The 19865-nt window shown below is 51.7% G+C and overlaps 1 protein-coding gene across 1 annotated transcript in view; it reads right to left on the bottom strand.

Moving 5' to 3' along the window:
- Positions 1 to 19865, bottom strand: part of LOC104989520 (chromosome unknown open reading frame, human C1orf94) — a 41582-nt gene that overhangs the window by 11415 nt on the left and 10302 nt on the right. Inside the window, exons 2-5 of the mRNA XM_010841216.1 lie at positions 10217 to 10905; positions 6754 to 7014; positions 5550 to 5725; positions 1034 to 1111 (exon numbers count right to left, since the gene is read on the bottom strand). Coding sequence (XP_010839518.1) covers positions 1034 to 1111; positions 5550 to 5725; positions 6754 to 7014; positions 10217 to 10905 — 1204 coding nt within the window. The remainder of the gene's footprint in view (positions 1 to 1033; positions 1112 to 5549; positions 5726 to 6753; positions 7015 to 10216; positions 10906 to 19865) is intronic.

Genomic DNA, 19865 nt, shown 5'->3' on the forward strand with positions numbered 1-19865 from the left:
CCGAAGAATTGATGCTTTTGAACTGTGGTGTTGGAGAAGACTCTTGAGAGTCCCTTGGACTGCAAGGAGATCCAACCAGTCCATTCTAAAGGAGATCAGCCCTGGGTGTTTATTGGAAGGAATGATGCTAAAGCTGAAACTCCAGTACTTTGGCCACCTCATGCGAAGAGTTGACTCATTGGAAAAGACCCTGATGCTGGGAGGGATTGGGGGCAGGAGGAGAAGGGGACAACAGAGGATAAGATGGCTGAATGGCATCACTGACTCAATGGACGTGAGTTTGAGTGAACTCCGGGAGTTTTGGACAGGGGGGCCTGGCGTGCTGCAATTCATGCGGTTGCAAAGAGTCGGACACGACTGAGCGACTGAACTGAATGAAGTGAAGTGTCTTGTATTTTAACTGAGGAAACCATGGGAGAGCTATGACTCCCAGCCCAAGTGAGGCTGGGCCAGGCCGTGTGATCTGCTCTGACAGATAGTGGGCAAACACGACCACATCCCAGCTCTGAGCCCTCCCACACTCCCCCCATCCAGCATGGCAAGCGCAAAAGCAATCTTCAGCCTGGGCCCAGAGTGTGACAATTAAAAAAGCTTGAACCCAACCCTGGTGCCACTCAGTCAACCTGTAGACCTTTGGGTAAAAATTAAACATTGCATTGCTTAAAGCCTCTGAGACATTGAGGCTGTTTGTTGCCACAGCAAAAGCTAACTTAGGTGTTAACTTCATAACCTCAGGCAAATTATTTCATCTTTCTGTGTCTCCATTTCCTCATCTTGACTCTACCTTGTAGGGTGGTTCTGAGGATTAAACGAATGCAGATAAGACCTGTAGAGAAGGGCCTGGAGCACAGTAAGGGCGCTGTAAGTGCCAGCCAGCATTGTCTCCTGGGGACCATGCATTTTGATACTTGTGTCTGTACTCTGGGGTCAAAGCGTGGCTGGTGACCAGCTGGACAAAGACAGGGGGACAGACATCCTTCTGACCTGAAGGCCTCCATGGGCTGGGACAGAGGTGAGGAGGTCATCGACTCACCTGTCTGGAGTAACACCCCAGCTGGGGGTGCAGGGTCTGCTGGTAGGGCATCCTGGCTGCCCGCTGAGGGTACAGGCCCTAGGGAGAGAAAGGAGGGACTCAGTGCCATGGGGTGATAGGCTCCCTGCCAGAGAATGGCAGCCACTCAACTCAGCTTCCAGCTCCCTCGCCTGGATCTCCAGACATAGAAGAGTCCATCCCACCACACTGCTGGCCAGACCCCCTGCCCGCCCCCCCCACCACACCCCCCAGTTGCTTAGTCCAGCTGGAATCAGGTTGAGCTGGCATGCCTCACACCACACAGGGAGCTCCTGGTTAGCAGGATTCACAGCCTTTTGATTGAATATGTAAGACATGAGCTTTAGGGACCTGCTGTCTTTTGAAATCCAGATGTGCTCCTTAGGCTGTGTGACCTTGGGCAAATCACTTCACCTCTCTGAGCCTCTTTTCCCTTGTCTCTGAAATTATGTGTGTTTAAGCCTGCAAAGCCTGTGAAGGCAGCCAGATTATCTCTGTTGGTGTCTATGCCCCTTTTCTAAGTGCCCTTCGCCAAACCCCATTCCTGCCCCAAGGCGTGAGGTGCCTGAGGCCGTCTGTGTCGAGTGTGCTAGGTTGCCTCATGTTTATTTAAACACACTGGCGTGTGCTTCCATCTGTGTCTGCAGCCACGTGTTTCTGTGTACAAACGTGTGACTGTGAACCCAATGTGTTAGTCTGGGTCTCTGTTGATGGGTGTCTACCTGCACACATGTATACCTGTGTCTGTACCTGATGATAAAGACTGTTGTGAAGATACATGAGCTAATCCATCTAAAGGGCCCAGAATAGCACCCAGCATGTAGTAAGGATTCTGCCAGTGCTAGGTACTCTTACCATCTCTCACTGTCTCCCCCCATCCCCACTGCTCCCGCCACTTGAAGAAGCTGCCTGGCAGCTCAGCCCAGTCATAAGTAGAAATTTTATTCACAACTCTGTCCAGAGTGGCCTAGGGTGTCCCTGTGCGTGCACGCGCGTGCACACACACACACACACACACATACACACACAGAGCAGAACTGCTGCTGTGGGTGGGGTCGGCTCATGACTCATCCAGGCCCAGGCTGCCCCTACCTGCCAATCCAGAGTTAATCCATAAGATGCGGCTCAAAACCCAAAGCACCCCTCAGACCAGAATATGTCTTTCCAGAAGATTCCACACCAGAGATGCTGCCTCCATCATGCACTCAGCTGAGCCAGTCATCAAAGCGCTGATGGCTGACGTGCCCTTGATGACTTCCTCGGAGCCCCTGGACTGCTCATAAAAGGCTCCAAATCCCTGATGTGGGGTTCTGGGGAAGGCCCCCGCCCCAGCTCTCCTAGGGTGCACATCCTCTCAGGGCCTTCCTTGCTCTCTGCTCCCATGCACCTGCAGCTTGACCGTGGTCGGGCCTCCCCCACATCCACCAATCCCTCCATCGCTTGAATCCAGTGCACGGGCTTGCCTTTTCTTCAAGCTCTAAGGCCCAGGGCAGCCCCACTTACCCCCACAACCAGCCTGTGAGCCCGGGCATGGTCTGAACTGGGACAGGGAAGTCAGCCGATGGGGCTGCCCTGCCTGTGGCCAGGCCTCAGTGGGCTCCAAGGCCACATTCTAAGCGCCTCTCTTCTGTTTTACCACCTCCCCATCAGCGCTCTGCTTTCCACAGCCAACTCTCCTGGGCCGCCGTCCTCCCCACATCTCCCTGGACGAGGCGACCCTTAGGATATGTGAGCCGCTCATCCCTGCTCCATTGTGGGGTGGGTTTTCAGGAGATGATGCCGTATTCATCAGCATGAGCTGCCCTCAATGACTTGAAGGGGATTTCTAGTTGTTCAAATTGCAATTCTGTGAAATCACAAGCAAAGGGAAATACACATCCATTCTTCTTTAATTGAGGCTGTGACCTCTTTGCATGTGCCTGCCCTCCTTAATTGGGAGCAGAGTTCCTTGTGCCAAGCAGCTGGGATTCTCTGTGGAGTCGTGGGTGCTGGGGACTTAGTCTTCCACAGTTCTTCGTCCGTGCACTGCAAAGCTCTGAGTAAACTGGATTCGGGACCTCATCTTTATTCCTAACGTCAAGCAGGAAAAAGAGACTGGGATGGACTGTTCCCTGTCTCTCCTGTGTGCCTCCTCAAGGTCTGCAGACCTCCCTGACCCCCTGTACCAGGAAGACCAGGGCTGAATAACAATAAGAACCAACATCTGTATCATACTTGAGATTTTACAAAGCCCTTTCCTATCCATGGACTCAATTAACCTTACACTTGACTCAAGTATTTGCTGCCGCTGTAATTATTATGAGGCCATTTCATAGGTGAGGAGACCAGGGCTCAGAACATTTGGCTAACTTGCCCAAGGCCACACAGCTCAAAAGTAGCACAATTTCCTTAAATCCAATTCTGATGATTCTAAAACCTGCCTTCTTTTTACCACATCAGACCCCTTGATCAGCTGTCTTGAAGCTGGTTGGTATCATGAAATCATGAGAAGCTGGGAAAAGGTAAGTCACGCTGTCTGTTGTTGCCCCTTGGGAGGGTCGGTGTGTGCAGGTGACTTCGGTTGGGCTCAGTCAGTGCCTGAACTGCTGCATGGAAGCAAGGGACCCTACCAGCCAGGGCCTTTCTGCCCAGAGGCCCAGGAAGCTCAGAGTCAGCCCTGTGATGCAAACACCAGCATCTCTGAAGACAAAGGATCTTCATGCTAGAAGAATACTTCCAGATCTCACCCACGCCAAAAGTCAAGTCAGAAGAAGTTAACATAGAGAGAGAGACTGTCCCCTCTTTACAAAACAAACCACTGCAGATTAGCTCTACATGGCGAGCCCCTTGAGTGAGTGCATTTGAGAGTGAATCAATTTACACTAAATAAAATTATGCAGTTGTTTCTCTCTCAGAGGTGGGGGCACACCATGCTGGCCTTGGATTTGTCCCTGACTCATACTGGACTCCGAGCTTCCTAGTCACCTTGGAATCCCCAGCCTGCAGTCAGTGTGAAGCAAGGAGTTTTTTTTTTGAATTATTTAAATGAGAAAATAAATAAATACAAATGAGTATATCAGGGAGTAGGTGATAAATGACTCAGTGACGAGTGTGCAAGGGTGGAGGAACTTCAGTGAAGGAGCTGGTGAACCAATGAGCATGTGAACAGGGTATTTCTCCAGGAAAGCACATCGTAGATTCAGGATGGATGCACCTGGGGTTTTCCCATGGATCACGCTTCCTTACACCGTCTCACCTCAAAGGTGGGGCTTGAGAAAGAGGGTGGCCACTGGCTCTCTTTAGCAAACCAAAAGAAGACTTGAAACCAAAACTTTGGAGAGAAAGAGAGAGACCGTGCTAAACCCCTTTACTTCAGTTCCTGTTTTAAGAATCAGGGGCTAAGTCCAGCGGGCCAGCTCAGAGGGGCTTCACATGGAGTAGAGAAGACCCACCTCTCATGCAGGATGTTAAGCCTGCTGCTGTCGAGGAGGAGGAAATACCACTGGGAGCTCCGGGGCAGTGGAAGGGGGAAAGGCACGGGGCAGGACTAGAAGATCTTCAGGTTGGTTTTCCTTCTCTCTTTGCCCTCCCTGGGCTCGGCCAGGCCAGGCTGGGGCAGCAGGCTCCCAGGGGCCTGGCCCTTCTGTACACCTGCACGCCATTCTGGCAAGCAGCCAGGGAGGGGAGAGAAGACTGAGAAATCTTAGGCACTGAGCACCTGTCCTGGAGCAACGGAGCACTACCTAGAGGGACTATTTAAGCTCTTGGTTCGGACTATGGTTTAAATCAGAATGGACATTTATTTGATTTTTTTTTCATCTCTCTACCCAGTGGGTGGCAGCTCTTACAGGAGATTAAGTTAAATAGACGAACTAAAGGAACTACATTTTCCCAGAGTAAATAAGTTGTGTGAGTAAAACTGCCAGCCTTGCAAGTATTTCCCCCACCCCTTTGTGTCTGACGCCTCTTAGCTCTGAGTCCAAGACCAAGACTGTGTGCCAAGCCACCTCGGCCGGTAGAAGCTAAGATTGCTAGGTTGTAGCTGAAATGAAACAGCCGCATAATTTGTCATCTGCAGCGGGATGCTCGAGAGTGAAAGGGAGTACAATGAATAACTGTGCTGGAACAAAAGACCGAAATGGGGACTGTCCCAGGTAATCTAGGACACATGTCATCCGACTACAAAGCGAGTCCCAGGAGCTGGTGGGAAACAAGGACTGTGTCGTCGGTCAGTCTTCCCTAGGAGCTCAAGTACTTCACAGCCCAGGATTAGCCAGGTGGCTCTGAAAGACACAGCACAGAGTGAACTGGAATCCATTCAAAGGAAAATAAGAAATATGCACACGTGTGTGTGTGTGTGCATGCCTGTGCACGTGTATCTGGCAGTTGGTCTGATGGGGTCCCTATGAAGAAATTAACTAACGAGTCCACGGCTCTTTGTGAATGAGGCTCCTTGTGAGCCACAGCTCCTCCCTGGACAGCCACCCCCGGATAACTGGGCCCGGACCTCCTCACTCACCTGGTACTGGGGGAAGGTGGAGGGGTTTGTGAACACAGGCGGAGGTGCGTAGTTCAGGTTGAGCCAGAGGGGCTGGTTCAGGGTTGCTGAGGTCAAAGCGGTGGCAAAGCGTGGGGTGAACACGTTCCCCGTGTACTTGAGGTTGTTCTTGTCGGCCCCTGTCACAGGTGGGTTAACTGTAAGTCACAGGAGAGGTAGAGCGTTTCGTGATTGAGGAAGGGAGAGGTCAGCCTGTCCCAGCTCCATGACTGCCCCCGGGGTTAATGTTCTCACAGGTCAGGTATTTGAAAAGCTCCCAGAGGGTTCTTCAAAGCTCAAGGAAAACACTGTTAGTTCACACCTTGCCAACGTGGAAGGGGTGAGAGTCCCAGCATGGTCCGGCATGGAGCATCTCCTTCATGACTCACAAGTAAGGAGGCAGTTTAGCAAGAGATACAATCAACCAGCTTGTCTCACCTACGTGCAAAACTATATTCCTTCAAGTGCTTCGGAAAAATCCAGTTTGATACAAACAATTGCTACACTGTGGGAACTCATTTTTATCAAATTATTAAAGCACCCCGCTGGGGACGTGTACTTGGCAAGAGCGAGGACCTTGTGTAGGCGTTGCATCTATGCTGAAGTCATTTTTTTTTAATATTTTAAAATATTATATAATTCCCTTTGGCAAGACCCCAAATTAGTCTGAATGAATGAAATTTGATGGAGTTGTTTCAGGATATGAATCCTGGATTCTTTCCTTCTATAATATGCCCTGTGGGCTTAAGAGTTAGAGATGGGGTATCAGTGTCCCCTTTTTAGCACCTTTTGTTGGGGGGAGAATGTTGTACTTAAACAGTTGTAGATGTACAAGGGAGAGAAAGCTGAGACGTGAATAATCGCAATGTAGAAATAATCTTAAAGCATGGGATTTTCTTTGGCTCAGGCAACTTGAGGGGACATAAGACATGCTGAGTCAGGGCTATATTCAAATTAACCACCAATAATGCCCATGTGACCCCGGAAAGTCAGCTAGATTTCTTGAGCTCTTCCCTGTAGGGGATGACACAGGAAGAAAGCCATTTCCCCCATTTACAGGACCTGGGAAAAACAGTGACTTGCCCACGGATGAGACAGCCGTTTGATGACAGAGCTACTCCAGGGGTCTATGAGGGTTTCTGAAATCCCTTCCTGCATAGACTCTCTCTGGGCAGGGTCAGCTTACGTTTCAGCTCCAGCCTGTCCACCTCCACGTTGCCACGAAGTTTCAGCTGCCCGCTTGGGTTCTTGGTGGCCCCAAGGAACTCATAGAGCAGGTTCTTCTTGGCCTGCCAGGCAGGCTTCTTGGCCGGCAGAGCCATGGTCATGGAACCCATGGGGTCACTGCCACCCTCCTCACCACAGGTGTCCTTCCGGCTTGGGGACCACTGGCTGAGAAAGAGGCTCTCTCGGCCCCTGGTCAGCTCCTTGGCATTTGGGTTCCGTTCTAGAGCAGGAGAGAAGCTGAGTCAGTGACTCTGGAAGACCACGTGCTGGATGGGGGCAGCATGGTCTTGTGGACAAAGTCATGGATCCTCCATGGCACACCTGAGACTCCCACCACTCTGGGCTCTCTCTCAACCAAGTTCAATCCAAGTCCAGTCCCTGGAGCCTTCATGGACCAGCACCCATGATGGTCTCACACCCCTGCATGCATGCATGAATTCATCCATTCTTGTTTTCTTCCGTCTGTCCACCCACCCATCCATCCTTTTATTCACCCATCCATCTTTCCTTCCTTCCATCCACTCATCCATCCTCCCTTCCCTAATCCCATTCTCTCCTCCTTCCAAACTTCCTCCCTTCTAGTTCCCTCTCTTTTCTTACCTTTTCTTTCTTTTCTTCCTTCCTCCTTTCCTCCCTGCCACTTCCTCCTTTCTTCCCTCTTTTCCTTCCTTTCTATCTTTTGCCTTTCCTTTCTCCCTCTTTTTTCCTCCCTTCCTTCCTGCTAACCATCTGTAGGTTGGATCACAAAGAGTCCGGATAGTTCCTGTCTTCAGGGAGCACAGTTAGCTTAGCTGGGGGCACACACATTCCCACACAACATGCAGCTGCTCGCTTGTCATAGACTCTCCTCTTGCTAAGTCGTCGTGGCGATTCAGCACACTCATCAGCGCCAGGCTCTGACCTGAGTCCTGGGGACACTTGGATGAGTCAGAGCCAGACTTGGCCCGGCAGGAACTCACAACGAGGAGGAAGAGCGAGACAGGCCCAGAAATAGCTCCGGGACAAGGCAGATGGGGACCGTGAGGTGACAGAGGGACATAGCGGGGGAAGAGGGTGGCTGAGGCAGCTTCTGTCTGAGAGGTGGGAGGGGTTCCAGGAGGAGGAGGGCCTCCAGCGAGGCCTTACACCCAGAGCCATGGGTGACCGTGGGCAAAGGCACAGAGGCACCAGTGAGCCACTGGATGTGTCGGGGCCAGGCTCAGCTCTCTCTCCAAATAGCCCAAGTCTCCCTGGTGCAAGGACACTGCCTGGACCACCAGGGATCCCCTACAACAGTGGTTTTTCACCCAATTTTCCTTTTGAGCAATGGAACTCTCTCTTCCAACAAAATTAAGCATGGCGGGGGAATGCACCATACTGCACCCATAAATACATGGTTCGTGCATGCTCAGTTATGTCCGACTCTTTGTGACCCTACGGACTGTAGCCTGCCAGGCTCCTCTGTCCATGGGATTTCCCCAGCAAGAATACTGGAGTGGGTTGCCATGCCCCCTTCAGGTGATCCTCCCGATCCAGGGACTGAACCTAAATCATCTGGGTCTCCTGTATTGCAGGCCAATTCTTTACCGCTGAGCCACCAGGGAAGCATATAATATATACACATATATCAAATTTTTAAGGCACTGCTTGACTGAAGCAGGGAAGAGGGCCTTGCTCTCAGCACCCTCCTGTTTTTCCCAGCCTGGAGGTCCTGGTCTCCGTGGAGCTTGGCTGGGAAATGGCACTGGACACATGGCGGGCGCAGTGGATCATGCTGGGAGCAATGGGATCAGAGGACTTGCGCCCAGAATTACCTGTTGGGAGTGGACATGATCCCACCAACTCTTAGTCTCACTAGCCCATGGCCTTGAGGCTGAGTCTGGACAGGATGGGGCCTGCCCTCTTACTGCCATCCCAGCAAAGGAGAAAGTTGCTCTAGCCTGAGCCAGAAGAAAATGACATTTTTAGCAAACATGTCCCTGGTGTCTTTTCCTAGAGCTTCTCTGGTTGCAGAGTGTGGCCCCCAGCCAGTGCTGAGATAACAGTACCCACTAATAATAACCCTCTCCCCAGAGGCCCACACACCTGCCATCACACCACCCCCCAGTCACCTGAAACACACTTGCCGCTCACTCATCTCCAAAGCTCCCTCTTCTAAAGGCTGTATACACAGACACACACACACACACATCCCTTCCTGCCATTCCCTTCGCTCGCTCACACACATACACAACTACACACGCAGAAGGGTTACACTCAGATGTGCCCACACTGCATTGCCTCTAATTCGCTCACATCTGCAAAGTTCCTCTCAGCACACCTTCACTCATACACCTGTACACACACACACACGCAAATGGTGGGAAGGTGCGTGGGACAGAACTCTCTCCAAACCAGCAGCCCTGTCTGACAGAGACACATCCACAGCTCCCTGGTGGAGAAGGAGGTGGGAGGCACGTCTCCTCCCCCGGGTATGCCCCATCATCTCACATACACAGCTGATTGTCCTGAGTTCCTGGACCCGTGGAGGCCTGCCCAGGACCCAGAGTCCAGCATGCCGTCCACAGTTTGGAGTCCTTGGCTTCCTAAAATGCTCCCACAGAATGTTCTCTAGGGTGACTGTGTCCCTGTTTTCTTAGGAAGATGGATCTGGGCCCTCCCAATATAGGCATCTCTCCTTTACCTATCTCTCACAACCTGGGGGCAGTTTTTCTTCCCGTTTTCTCCCAGTGACTGCTGGTGGCAGGCAAGTGTCACTGCCACCAGTCTTCCCTCTTGGAACCATCCAGTCTGAGTAGCTGGATCAGAACAGACACAAAATGCAGAATCCTGGAATTTGGGGAGGCTTGGGAGGTGGCTGGCAATCCCAGGGAGGATGTGGACTCCTCGATTTAGGAGTGGGAATGCACTTTTCTAAAGCCCTGGGGTCCCTGGGAACAAACCCAGGGCCAGCAGTCTGCCTGCACCTGGAGAGCTTACACATTCACCCCCGATCCCTGAGAGAGGGGACCAGGCACCATGGTCAGGACAGGAGCCTCCATCAGAAGCCAGTTAAATTTCCCTCCTATTCAGCTCAGGGTCCCCTGGCTGCACTTTCACCCTGGACCCAGCAAGGGTAAATGCTTCCTTCAATGTCCTCGGGGTGCCTATGGATTTAAAAACCCAGTCGGTTACAAAACGGGCCTCTCCCGCTTCCCAAAGTGTGTTGGATTCACGGCCACCACGTTTGGCGACATGAGACGTGCCTTGTATACGAGCATCCGGCAGAGGAGGGCTGTGGGGGCTGAAAACAGCCTGCACCCTGGACCATGCTCGTCAGCAAGGCCACTTCACCCTACTTTGCACAGCGATGCTTCATGTTCCTAATGCAGCCCATGTGGCTTTCTGCTAAGTTTCTCCTCCCAGCAAGCGTGCTTCCTAGCCTTGCTCCCAGCCCTACTCACCTATCAGTTGGTACCCCTCCATGATGGGGTCAGCCTCGGGCTTGGAGCGGATCTTGGCAAACACTGGAAGCTGCTTCTTCTGAGCAGGGAGCTCAGGGAGTTTGTTGGGAAGCACAGGTGGAGGTGGGGGAGGCAGCAGCAGGAACGGGCCCAGCCCCGTGGGCTCTCTGGGTCCAGGGCCACTGAACATGCTGCTCTGCAGGAAGTCCTTGATGACCCGGGTCTCCTCCAACACCATCTTGTTGTCGGGGCCCTTGGACGTTTCTGTGGACTTCAGTGGGAATTGAGCCAGGAGCTTGCTGATCTCCGAGCTGGAGGCCCCCAGGCTGCGGCTCCTGTCCTCTGTCCCCCTGGCACTCTTGACCTTGGCAGCACGCAGAATGCCCGTGACCATAGACGTGGCAGAATCACAGTCTGGCCGGCTGCTGACGACCGACACGGCCACCTTCGGCTCCAGGAGTTTGTCACCGGCCATGATGGAGGCTCCTGGGTGCTCACTGCTGCTGGCCACCAGCGAAGGCATGAGAAGGCGAGGGGCTGGCTGTCTGGGCCCCTCAGGGTTGCTTCCGGGTGCCTCCAGCTCCCCCGAGCTCTTGGTGACCAGGATGAGGTGCTCTTTGGTGAGGCTCAAGAACTCCTGCTCCACCAACAAGGAGATCTCGTCTTTGCCACTGGTGAGCTCCAGAGCCCTGCAAACAGGTCAGAAAGAGAGATGGGTTTAGGGCCCGCTCCCTGAGGGTGGCTCTGCAGTGGGGCACAGACCCCAGGAAAAGGGGCTAGAGAAAACATGTTTCCCAAGGTGAGAAGCCTATTGCTCTTCACGAGAGAAACTGGGCCATACATGGACCCCCAAGGGGTTTTTATACCATACCAACAGGCAAGAGTCCTAAGAGCTTGGTTCTGGGAATCGGGACCCCTGGGTCCTCTCCCAGTGCTCCATCTTGCTGAGTGGGCTGAGTCTGCATTTCTGTCCATCGCTCCCTGTTTGGTGGTGCTCAGGGCCAAAAGCACTAAAAGACCAGTAGCAAAGGGAACAGGACTGAGTCAACAGCTCTGGACATGGCGTCCAGGGTGCCAGGGCCCCATGCACTGCAGGATGGTCTGAGTGAGAGCAGGGACAGCAAGGTGGCAGCTGGAGCTCACAGCCTGGCTCGGTCACATCCCAGCCATGTGATCCTGGGTCCCTTGCTCAGCATCATGGTACCACTGTCTTCCTTCCTGATGAAGTGGAGTATTACAGAGACACTCCAGACCATGTCTGGCACGGTAAGGGCAGTTAAAGGGACAGCCAGTCTATAGACACCTCTGTCAGCCGGGCTGGGCCTTTGGATCCTGAAATCTGCACATGGCTCCATAGATACCCATGTCCACCTTGGCTGGCATGGCCTTCTGACCAGATCACAGACTGGGCTGCCTGGGAGCACCAGCAATTGCTTGATCCCTGCACTGATTCACAAGAGTCTTCCTGTATCTAAACACTGGCCTCTACCTGCACCTGAGACCTGGGACCTCCAACTGCACCCTTGGTGGCCAGCACCATCCTAATGAGGCCTGATGGTCCCATGGACTCTAAGCTCCTAGATGCTGGCTGTCTCCAGGTGTGGGAGAGGGTAGCAATCCTGCCGGACTGGTTTGGGCCCACACTGGCCCACCAGCATCCTTGATAAGGGGGAACCTTCCTCCCTGGTACTCCCAGGAGGACTGTGGCAGCCCACCCTGCTCTTCCTCCTGGGTGGGTTCCCAGGAAGGGTGGATAAGCTGGCCTGCATAGAGCATTCTAGAAACTGCTCAGAGTTCTAGTGCTGGTGAAAATGGTGAAAAAAGAAGCAGAGGGGAAAATTAAAGCATCCTGTGAATGGAGCTTTGGGCAGGCTCACAGTATACTCCTGCCCTGACAGCCCATTCTATGGATGCAGTGAGCCCCGAAAATAATGACTAGCAAATGCTCCCAGCAAGGATGTTCCTTCCTGGTAATGCTCTGTATATGAACACATGCACACGGACACACACACACACACACACACACACACACACAGGTGCAGTGCAGGCATAAAATGACTCACAGTCATCACACACAAAACCAGAGGATGGTCTCTGTATCTGACAACCAGTCAGAATGGGCACAGGCTACAGTCCCAGATGCTCCTACTGTGCCGGCATTAATCCCATAGTTGATGGCTACTGATGAGTCCCAAGGGGTCCTGGTAAAGGTCACTGCTGGCCAGGGCACTTGGGAGGCCTAGGGAAGAGTTTAAAACGTGGGAGCTTGTCACTATTCTAATGACGGCGACAGCCACCGCCTCCTGAACACCAGCCCCGCATGTGGTCTCCCCAGGCCTGGAGGCTGGGAGCCATGCCAGGAAAAAGCAGGCTCCAGTCAAACAGACTGAGAGCAGAATCAGGCACTACTGCTCACTTCCTACCACATCCCGGAACCTTGGGGACTCCCCTGTGACAACGCATGAAACCTATGACACTACAAGCACCCAGCCCCTGGGTGGGATGAGAACTTGGTGAAGTAACCCCTGTGCAGCCTTGGCACAGACACACACACACAGAAGCACTGGGCACGCGGTGGCTGGCAGCAGGAGCGGGCTGGTGCTGGACACTGGCCATCGACGCCATGGAAGGGGCAAGGCCATTCACTTGGTTCTTCCCCTCTTCCTGGCTCTCTCTCCTTACTCCTATTTTTCCTCCTCCCCACATCTAGACTCAGTCTATCAATTGTGTCCCTGGGAACATGCTTGCAATGCAGGAGACCCGTGCTCAATCCCTGGGTCAGGAAGATCCCCTGGAGAAAGGAATGGCTACCTACTCCAGTATTCTTGCCTGGAGAATTCCATGGACAGAGGAGCCTCATGGGCTACAGTCCACAGGTTTGCAAAGAGTCCAACACAATTGAGCGACTAACACTTTCACTTCACTTTTCTGCTGTGTCCCTGGGAATACTTGGAATAAAGAGGCTGCCAATCCATGGTCCCAAGTTATTGATCCCCCATCTTCTTCATCATCACCCTCAAAGAGAACAGGGGAAACTCTAGTCAGAGAAATCAGACATTAGAAAGACCAGTTTTTGCCTCTCTGTTCTGCTCCAAAATGGCACCCCACTCCAGTACTCTTGCCTGGAAAATCCCATGGATGGAGGAGCCTGGTAGGCTGCAGTCCATGGGGTCGAAAAGAGTCGGACATGACTTCGAGACTTCACTTTCACTTTTCACTTTCATGCCTTGGAGACGGAAATGGCAACCCACTCCAGTGTTCTTGCCTGGAGAATCCCAGGGATGAGGGAGCCTGGTGGGCTGCCGTCTATGGGGTCGCACAGAGTCGGACACGACTGAAGCGACTTAGCAGCAGCAGCAGCCCCCTCCAAAACTTGCAAAGCAAGCTGTATACAGATAGATCTTCTGAATTAGAAAGACATCACAATTATGTTAATTTTTAAAAGTCAGAATAATGGTACTGTGGTTATACTTAAACAATAAAAGTGTTATCTCTTAGAGATACATGCTAAAGTCTTTACAGATAACATTACATCTGGGGTTAGCTTTAAACTTAATCTAGCAGGGGGAGGGAAAAGATGGGGGTTGGGGAGTAGATAAAGCAAGATTGGGCTTATGTTGACCAGGTCTAAGGCTTAGTGAGAGGTACATGGGTTCACCAAGTACTATTAGCTCTATTTTTGTCTGTTTGGCTTCTCATTTTTTTTTTTCCTAAAATAAAAAAGTTCTACAATAGACGGACACACAAGTCTCGGCACGGTATCCTTCAAAGCACCAGCTCCAAGGAGAAGTCAAAGCAGCTTTTAAAAGACCCACGAGGCCTGAGGTCTCTGTACCAAATCCACCCTGCAGGTGGTCCCTCCTCAGCACCTGAGAGGACACTCCTACCTCTCCCACACCCCAGAGCCAGGCTGATGGAGAGGACCCAGAAGGAGCTGAGTGTAAACTCCTCATATTCCTCAGCCATTCTTTTCTGGAACATCATGGGGATCAATGGGCCTCTTAAGAAGCTTGCAATCCCAGAAGAGTCTGTGCCAAGAACAGAGGGGCTCATCTGGACTGCAGGTCCCCTGCATCCCTCTGAAAGACTGGCCCAGGGCACCCAACCCTCCCTGGGACAGTCTCTACAAACTCCTATTTCCTTTGCATCTGCTATGAATCTGGAAGGCCAGACTGGAAGCCAGGCATCCACATATATGCTTCTGTTTAATCTTCTCCATGCCTCTGGGCAATTGACAAAATCATTCTCTCCTTACAGATGAGAAAAGTGAACTTCTAAGAGGCTAAGGACTCTGTCACCAAAGAAGTGAAGAGGCTGTTGTGGGGATGCTCCAGGATCCAGCTGACTTTCTGACCTCTTCCTGCCCCACCCCAGCTTCCTTTTCAGGGAAAGTTCTCCAGCAAGGTCTCCCTGCTCCAAGGCTGGGCTTTGTTTCCCAGTCTGAATGCAATCAAGCATCTTGCTGGGCTCATCCCATCACTCCAGCCTGTGGAGGATCATCATAGTGAGTCCTGAGCCTGCCATCCGTGGCCTTAGCTGTCCCTGACAGCTCTGTGTCAGCTGCATGTCTGATGAGTCTGCCTCCTGGGTCCCCCGCCAATTTATGGATAGAAATGTTGAAGGCGAGAGAGTCCAGAGTCCAGAGCCTTAGGGACATTGCTGGAAACCCTCCCCTCCACCCCCAGCCTGACAGTAATCCTGGATCAACACTTTGGGGGAATAAATCAATCCAGTCACTATCACTGCATCTCCATTTCTCCTAGACAGCCTCTATCAAACACCTGCTGCAATCAAGATTCAGCACAGGTACAAGTCCCTAAGCGAGGGTCTCCCCTTCCTGCCCTTCCCACCCCCAAGAAAACATGATTCATTTGTTCCTTAGAAAACTGCATGCCAGCCGAGGAAAGACATCCTCAGAACTTAGATCAAACCATTCCCCCGCTTAAACCCTTATGTGGGTTCTTACTTCACACAATAAAAATCCAGACCCCTTTCTGACCCCCAGGGCACCCCACTAAGTGGCCTAGTTATGCCCTCCTGCTTTGAGATTCCTCTTCTTCCAGCCCCTCTCATCTTAGAAATATTCCTTTGCATATTGAGTTCACTCTAACCCCGGGGCCTTTGCACCTCCTGGACTCTAGTCCATCCTAGGACTAACTCTTAAGAAGCACTCTGTGCTCCGTCAATCTGTTTATTTCCTTCCTAGTATTCGTCACCCTGGCAAAGTATATTTTTTTAATGTCTTTATTTCTGACAACAACACATCTTCCCTGAGGGCAGGAATTGTATCGTGTCCACCACGGAAGCCTCAAGACCTTGAGCTGTGCTGGGCACCACTTCCAAGCTAAATAGGTATTTATTGAATAAATAAATAAACTGGCTTGTGAATTTGTCTTTATCCTTGTCCATTTCTTGGAACTCTGGAAATCAAAAGCTGTGTTGCCAAAGACCACCCAGCTCCTTTTACTGGTTGCAGACTCCCTGGTTTTTATTCCATTTTTCTGGCCTTCCATCTCATGTCCTTACTGTGGGCCTGCCACCCCTGTGAGCTGACAGGATGACAACGACCAGCCTGTTTGACCTCGTCCTAAGAACTCCCAACCCCGGTAAGGCAGTCCCACCGCAGACCCCACAAAGATCCTGCCCAACTCTTAGAGCCCACAGTGGGGCTCCCAGAAAGATTCTTCCCTCTCCCCACGACGGTGCTAGGTCCCACACCAAGACTGCCTGCCTGCATCTATCTTTCTTGCTCTCTCCTTAAGAAGTTTTGCCGAGGCTGGCATCTCTTTGGTGCTATTTGCTTTCTCCTTTGAGTGGGTAAAAACCATAAAATCTGCCACAGACTCTATCACAGTGTATCATTCAGGGTGGTTAACCCAGCTCCCAGGTGCTGACAGAGGAAGCCAGTCAGAATTGGTGCCCGGCCCCAACGGCAGCCACCACCTCCATTCCGCCCGCCTCCAGAAATGATAGGTGTCTGATGGTGACTCTGTACGCAGGCGCTGCATGACATTTCGGCATTTGCAGTGTACAGAGTCGTATAAAAATAAAGGCTATTGACTGGCTGGCACCCCTTCCCAGAATAATGACTAAGCAAGCATGCTGTTAGCTCCCCGACAGCAGTTCTGTGTACATGGTAACACAGAGCAAAGATGAAAACTGCTATTCATCTGAGCCAAACAACAGAAAAATGCAAGCAGAAAATTGTTAGTGCTGGAAGAGGACACCAAAACAAATATTTTCTTCCCACCATGGCATTTCAGATCAATGACAAAACACGTTACCCAGGCCTGGGGCCCGGGGAACATGGCTGACTGAAGACGGAAGCAAGCGAAGGGCTCAGGCTCCATCCAGAGATTGACCGACCTTGTGGCGGCAGGTGAGACCGACTCCTCCGCGTGTCTGCATGGCTAGAGCAGCAGAGTGGCTAAGAGCTCACTGCCTGGAAGGAGGCAGGAGCTGAGTTCAAATTCCACGGCTGCATGGAGGCCAGACCTCCAGCAAGCTGTCGAATATGTCTAAGCCTCCGGTTCCAGTTCACAAAATCAGAAGAGTGAGTACTTACGGAGGATGAACTAACCAGCGAGGCACAGTGCTGAACACGGGCCATGAAAAACTCTTATTTGAATCCTCACAACAACTGCAATGGGGTGGGATGAAGACCGGTTATAGCTTTGACCCTGTGGTAGCGCCTGCTTGGCTTGGTTCAGTAAAGAAGCAGAGATGTGGCGAGCGCTTGGGCATTAGGGCTTAACCTCTGGTTTCTTGGGGGTTTGGCGACCTCCCCATGAACAAGCCCAGGAGGATAACACGTCCTGTGGAGGAAAACCCCAAGATCCTCAGCTGACTAGCCAGGCCTGGATGACCACAGACCTGTGGGTAAGGATGAGCCAGGTCCTGCCAAGCCATGCCCAGCCCCACCCAGAAGAACCAACTGGCAGAACCCAGCCTACTGGATTGCTCAACTGGGGAGAGCTGAGTAGGAAGTTGTGGTTTAGAGGCGCTGAAGTTTGAGGTAGCTTGTTATGTAGTCAGCCCTCCATATTCACAGGTTCCACATCTGTGGCTTCAACCAACTGTGGATGAAAAATACTTGAAAAAAAATTCCAGAAAATTCCAGAAAGCAAAACTTGAATTTGCTGCACACTGGCAACTACTTACATAGCTTTTATGTTGTACAATTACTTACATAGTATTCACATTGTACTGGGTATTGTAAGTAATCAAGAGATGATTTCAAGTACACCAGAAGGTGTGTGTAGATTATGTGCAAATGAGGGAGAGGGAGAACGACGGTTTATCAAAAGCCCACGGAGATCCAATTATCCAGTTTCTAAATGAAGAGGTTAAGGGCCCCATTCCCCACGTGGCCCCCACCGTGACTTGACCAAGGCTCTTGGACACTCTGGTCTTCTCGTCTGCCTGGGGAGCAGGGATCCACCTTCTGTTCCCCTGGAGCCTACGTCACAGCACCAAAGGTGGCGTCTGTCCAGTGTGGACAGAGGGGACACGGCCGCCCCTGTCAGAGCTACCTGTGTCCTCACCTCTCCTCTCCCCAGACCTAGGATTCACCAATCTGCCGAGTCCCCCTCCCATACACACACCACACCATGCACACACACACACACCAGCCTATGAGTGTCCACACAGCATTACATATGTGCACACGCACATTTCCCAAGCCATACGTGCAAACACACATGCCACCACCTCCCCCCACATCTATGCACACACGCATACACCACAGTCATGCTCACATACATACTAACCCTTATGTACACATACACGAAACATAACCATGCACACGCACACACACCAGTGCATGCACACACACCCAGGCACACAGACATGCTACAACCACACACAGCTGTGTGCACACATACAACCATGCACACCACAGCCATGCACACACACACACCACAGATGTACACATACCTACACAGGTAAACACAGCACAAACATGTGCACATACACCCATGTACACACGTAGACACACCCATGTACACGTGCACACAACACTGCTGTAGCTTATAGAAACCCAGAAGGAAGAAAGGGGGAAGGAGGGCAGGCTCCCCCTCTTACAAGCCGAGAGGACTGGGCCGATTTTTTTCAGTTTGGGGGGTGAAGAGGGGAGTGGAGAGAAGCTACAGACTCCATTGCCACCCCAGGGCCCATGCACCTGCACCCCAAAGGTACCTGGAAACCCAGAGCTGCATCCCCTGGGCCCTCCCTAGTGAGGGGGGCAGAGTGGGCAGCAGGCTTGCAGAAAACTCTGACTCCCGCCCCTCCTCCACGCTCCAGGCTGCCTGAGGATTAAGTGAGATGAGGAATGTGAAAGCCCTCGGTAAACTGTAACGGGCACTATGCAAATGTTAGCAGCAGACCTCTAGACCCGCAGCACGGGGAGCGGCCTGCTGACCCTTCACAGCCCAGGGTCCAGCCTGGCTGGGGTAGGAAGTCACAGAAATCTTGGTCATCTGTCCCGTGGGGATGGTGACACCACCCGGGGTTAAGGGTGGTGGCACTCTGGAATTCCTCCGCTGCCCGAGCCTGGACTCCATGTTTATCTCATTTCTCAACAAAGGTCTTCACACAGGGGAGAGTCCCTTTTCTACAGTATCCCTGGCATCCGCTTAGAAGGCAAAAAAAGTCAATCTCCTTCCTTCAAGCTTTTCTTTGGAATACCTCTTTCTCAAAGTTGTGTCCTTTTGAAGCCTGAGGTTCCCTCATCTTTGACCCTCAAAGTATCAGAGAACTTTCTACAGATATGCACAGGAGTCCCCTGGGCTGCTTGTTTTAAATGCAGATTCCTGGGCACCCCTGCAGAAATGGCAGTTCAGTTGGTCCAGAATGGGGCCCAGGCATCTGTATTCTGAGCCAGGATTCCCTCCCTCCACCCTCTGCCTCCAGGCCTTGGTTTGGATGCAGATGGATCATAGAAAAAACAAGAGAATTCCAGAAAAACATCTAGTTCTGCTTCACTGACTATGCTAAAGCCTTTGACTGTGTGGGTCACAACGAACTGGAAATTTCTTCAAGAGATGGGAATACCAGACCGCCTTATCTGCCTCCTGCAAAACCTGTATGCAAGTTAAGAAGCAACAGTTAGAACCAGACATGGAACAACAGACTAATTCAAATTAGGAATGGAGTACCTCAAGGCTGTATACCGCCACTCTGCTTATTTAACTTACATGAAGAGTACATCATGAGAAATGCCAAACTGGATGAAGCACAAGCTGGAATCAAGATTGCTGGGAGAAATATCAATAACATCAGATATGCAGATGACACCACCCTTATGGCAGAAAGCAAAGAGGAACTAAAGAGCCTCTGGATAAAGGTGAAAGAGGAGAGTGAAAAAGCTGGCTTAAAACTCAACATTAAAAAAACTAAGATCATGGCATCCAGTCCCATCAGTTCAGTTCAGTTCAGCTCAGTTGCTCAGTCGTGTCCAACTCTTTGCGACCCCATGAACCGCAGCATGCCAGGCCTCCCTGTCCATCACCAACTCCCAGAGTCCACCCAAACCCAGGTCCATTGAGTCAGTGATGCCATCCAACCATTTCATCCTCTGTCGTCCCCTTCTCCTCCTGCCCTCAAACTTTCCCAGCATCAGGGTCTTTTCCAATGAGTCAGTTCTTCGCAT

Source organism: Bison bison, unplaced genomic scaffold (assembly GCF_000754665.1).
Source record: "Bison bison bison isolate TAMUID 2011002044 unplaced genomic scaffold, Bison_UMD1.0 scf7180017864158, whole genome shotgun sequence".
Classification (NCBI taxonomy): domain Eukaryota; kingdom Metazoa; phylum Chordata; class Mammalia; order Artiodactyla; family Bovidae; genus Bison; species Bison bison.